The following is a 4,412-nucleotide window of genomic DNA, read 5'->3' as shown; positions in this document are numbered from 1 at the left end:
GAAATGATAACCGACGAGTCAGGGATATTCACCGCCCCGGATCACGGATGGGTAGCCACATGGCAAGTCGGCAGCGCACGCTCTACGGAGTAGCCTCACTTATCCTGATGCGGAAAAGGGTCGCCCCGGATCTGGTTTAACTGGCAAGTGGACTGTGCAGACAATTCCCCAAAGTTTGGTTGATCGGGAGTTTGGAACCGAGAAGGGCCACGGTGCCGGTATGCCGGCCAGACCTCCGCTCACCGCCGGCTCGTGCCCGCGGGTAGTTAATCCTTTCCTCCTTGAGCCTCATTCGACCTTCGCCAGCCAGCTGGCACCGTGACGCCTTTTCCACGAGAAGGCTCACGCTAAAAAGGTCGCCGAGTCTCGGCAGTTGTTTTTTCGGGCGGCTATCCGATGATTCCGACCCCTGCTCTGCCGATTGACGGGCATGCCGCTAGCTCGACTTCCATTCTTTCCATGTCCGTCCCGTCCTGCAATGATGCCCGACAGAATTATGCAGCGGTAAGGCGGCAGGACAAGGGGGCATGCTGCCCGGCCTCCCCCGCCGGGCATTAACCCCAGCCCACGTTAGGGGCACGGCGCTTAGGCATCCTTTAAAGCCTGTCCGTTCGCCTTGTAATGGGACGCAAGAATCACGCTAGGGAGGCTCGAGCACCTCGCAGGCTAGTATGATGACAACTGGCCCGAGGTGCCCGAGGTGAGACTCGGGCCCCGGCAGGCTGTTGAGGTTCAATTTGATCATTGTGGACTTAGTTTGGTCCGGATCTCGCTTGTGTAAACCCGCTTCTTGAATCATGTCCTCGGGCAACGTACCCACATCCATGACATGCATTATTGTCCTCCATGTATTCGTATGTTACATTGCTATAATCCGGTGGGGATGTGCGTACCCCTTCAAATTACCTAACACTGGGGAGCCCAATGTCATTCATACCTCTGGTCGCCTTGCGGGCATGCACACACATTGCCAGGTATGTTGCCATGGCCCCAATCAACCCCCCTCCCCGCCAACGCAAGGTGCGGTTGTCCGAGTGTATTCCGCCCCATGTCGTGCTTCCTTCTTTTTCTCGGCGGGTTCCAGGGAGTCAGCCAGCCTTCATTCACCTCACACACACATCAGCCGTGGGCCTTCAAAATCTGAACTCAAGCACCGACATTTTACGTTTCACGTAATAAATATTAGCTCCCTAGCCTACGTATACAAAATAAGTGATCAATCACATTTTTTGACGAAAATCGAGAACACAGGTTGCAGGTGCTTGAGTACAGGACGCCTTCGATTGTGGGACGCAGTGCGTTCTCGAACCTGCTTCAGACGGACAACTCTGCAGGCCAGAATGGTTGGGGTCGCTGGGGAGGTTTCCGATTCGACAAAGTCGATGCAACCGAGACAAGGCAACCGTTGCTTTACACTGGCACGAGAACTAACTAGCAATTGGCATTGGCAACTCCAAATGATCCAGGGCGAACCAAGTATGAAGTAAGGCCTTCCGTTGAAACTGAAATGCCAGTGGTCTCTCAAATGCTCCGATGAAGAACCAAAATCCAGCCAAATCGCACTTTCAAGGCGCAGATATTGGTAACTCGATGCAAACAACGACAGAAGCTCGCATTCCTCACCTCGATGACCTTTGACCATAGCTAGCCCGAACCCTAACGCTCATGGCTGGATTGTGGTTGTGCTGAAGGTACCTAGCGGGCAAGGCTGGGAGAAAAGCTCAAGGTGGTGCTTCGGTCTCGGCGAATCAACCGAAAGTGAAACAAACAGGCGGCCGGATGCAAATCTATCCCTTACCTTCCTTTCACCTTAGCCAACCAAGGTTCCCAGGTAGGGATATGCCGAGCATTAATCACAGTGCAACCCCGACTCCTATGCTCCGATACAAACCATCCAATCGAATGATCTGATGCCTTGGCAAAGAAGGCTGACGAGCTGAGGGGGCTTTGTAGCCACTGGCCGCGCACTCCTCATCCGCTGAATCCAGCTGGCCAGTCTCTCAAGTTGTTCAAGCCGCATCGTGAGACCACACCGAGGAGGGTGGGCTGTCGCCTCCCGGCCGGCCGGCAAAATGACCGTTTGCCTTCCGGTGCCTAAATCGCGAGGAATGGGGGAACCGCCTACCACAGAACGTGCCTCGTGGGAGTCAAGGCCCAACTACCTCGATACTTATGGAAGTGCGTAAGTGAGTGGGCGTCGTCAATGCTCAGAGGGGGCTGATGTTCGGGCCACGTTCCACTCGGGCGTGCGAGGCATGTATGTACATGCATATGTCCAGAGCATGGGCACCTTTCTCGGCTGCTTCCGCCGCAACACAAGGTGCCTGTTCCCGCGTCATACATGAAGAGACTGCGACTCATTTGGGGAGTCCCCGAAACCATTCCGCCCGGGGTCTGGTTAAGGGCAAATATCGGTGGCCGGCCAGGCAGCCGAACCCAACATCAGCCCTGCTAGATAGCCATGAACCTTTACGTCCCACCACCTCATGCAGCCTGCTCTGTAACCGCTGCGCCACCCTTGTTTCGGGCTGTTGGACCAAGCCCTCGGCTCGCACAGCGCAACCGTGAAACAGGCTCTATGTGGTTTAGATATGCAGCCCATGCCGGGCGTACGTATCTGTGGGTTACACAACAAATCGGTGAGCGGGAGCCGGGGCGGCGGGGTTTGTGATACGGCGAGACTAACGCGTCGATCTGCCGTGCCACAAGTCACACCATCTCAATTCGTCTGATGTTTGGGGCGCATGAACCCCACGTGCCACCTCCGAGGGGAGCCTGGTCTGTTACCCCGAAATAGATTCCCATGTGTGTGGGGCCCGGGGGGGGGGGGGGGTTGGGGGGCCTAGTGACTGTGTCTGGTGGTAGGCCTACCAGATTGCAGAAGTCATCTGAAGTTCGGGACCCGGAGAGGTGGGAGATATACCTACTTAGCGAATGACCCAACAGGGTGTTACGGCATGCGGGATGACGAGAGCATGCAAGTTCACCGAAACAGTTTCCGACGGCTGGCTGACTGCCTTCTTCCATATCTATAGGCATAAGGGCCCCAAATGGCCATCGACCACTCTACCATGATGACTTCTGCCTACCTTGCACGGTTGGAAGCGGTACAGTGTTGCATGAGGCTCTTTATGTGTGGAAAGAAGAACGAGGCGAATCAGGATAGGGAAACGGAGCGTTGGGGGTAATAAAGTCATGTCTGGACCTAAAGTGATTGTATATTGAGAAGCTCGAATGGCCCTTCAGCCTAGGCAACGCAAATCAAAAGCAAGGTGACTCGAGGCCAAGCGTAGTCCGAAAGCATATTTGCCCGCATGGGTGGTTACATCCCAGCACTCGAGTTGTGGGTCACACAGAAACCGAATTTGTGTCCGGTTGAACAAGAGACTATGAGGTAGTGATTGACCGCTAGGCAATAGTCGGCTTTTACCGGATTCCTCCTTCTCACTTTGGAAGCCCCCAAACTACACTGGCAGGTAGTAGAGGGGAGGAAGCTAAACCACAATACTAGAGAGTGTTACGAAAATTAAATTCAATGGAAGTTGACTTTTACGGCTTTTCTCATCATGGCACCATGTGAACGACGAATTCCCGGGGCATCCCCAACTACCTACTACCTATCTGAAGTTGTTCATCGTGGCTGAATCACCTCAAGTTCACTCACCTATCCACTTACCATCTTATCGCCTATGCTTCAGTACGTCGCAGATGAGCATATCCGATTGTAAATACCGCACCCAGTAGTAACCAACCTTGCCTTTCAAAGTTCCACTTCATCTTCAACAAGAGATCTCACTCAGGGGTTGATGTTTACCTTGTTCTTTCACCAGTTGCTAAGGCAACTTGAACTCCACCCTCGTGCTCCACCACACACCTCACTCACAACCATCAGTCAATCCCGGAACAACCAAGCGAGGAATGTATAGCCAAACGGCCTTTGGCTCAACTAGCCGGGGTCAATTCGGGTCTCAATCAGGAGTTTGGAGGTTCCAGGCTTCCGAGTTGCGGCATTATGAACTAGATGTTATAAGTCGTCCGAGGTTCACCCAGCGCCCTTGGATTTCAAAAGTCAAGGGCCGAGGAGTGTCCAATAAGCATGAGGCCACAGGCATGAGAGAGAAGAAAGAGAACGGGAAGCTGATGGCATAACAAGCCGAACAACAACCAGGTCCACCACGACGACGGGGGCAATCTGAGAAAGCCCGAAAGGATATACTCTACCACACGTCTTTATTACGGCAAATACGTTTTTTCATGACAAGGACCAACAACCAAGCAACCACGCAGCCTCAACCAACCACCGACCCTTACGCTCCTTCATCCATCCATCCATTCATTTCGGCATCATCACCAGCGTGTATCCAACCCCTCTGCTCCAACATCCCCCCCCCCCCCCCAAAAAAATTGTTTAT

The 4,412-nt window shown here is 53.6% G+C and overlaps 2 protein-coding genes across 2 annotated transcripts in view; one reads left to right on the top strand and one right to left on the bottom strand.

The window, feature by feature from the left end:
• Positions 1-2,072: 2,072 nt before the first annotated feature.
• On the top strand, positions 2,073-2,568 carry CHGG_06207 (uncharacterized protein; the record flags this gene model as incomplete). The annotated part of the gene is made up of 2 exons (XM_001222301.1): positions 2,073-2,182; positions 2,280-2,568. The coding sequence occupies 2 exons, from the start codon at positions 2,073-2,075 to the stop codon at positions 2,566-2,568; spliced, it is 399 nt and encodes a 132-aa protein (XP_001222302.1).
• Positions 2,569-3,946: 1,378 nt separating this feature from the next.
• CHGG_06206 (uncharacterized protein) overlaps positions 3,947-4,412 on the bottom strand; it is a gene marked incomplete at both ends in the record, with an annotated part of 3,974 nt that continues 3,508 nt past the window's right edge. The window contains one exon of the mRNA XM_001222300.1: positions 3,947-3,994. Coding sequence (XP_001222301.1) covers positions 3,947-3,994 — 48 coding nt within the window. The remainder of the gene's footprint in view (positions 3,995-4,412) is intronic.

This window comes from Chaetomium globosum, genomic scaffold, assembly GCF_000143365.1.
Source record: "Chaetomium globosum CBS 148.51 scaffold_3 genomic scaffold, whole genome shotgun sequence".
In the NCBI taxonomy this organism is placed as follows: Eukaryota; Fungi; Ascomycota; class Sordariomycetes; order Sordariales; family Chaetomiaceae; genus Chaetomium; species Chaetomium globosum.
Note: the sequence above shows the minus strand (reverse complement) of the source record. Positions and strands in the feature narration are given on the sequence as shown.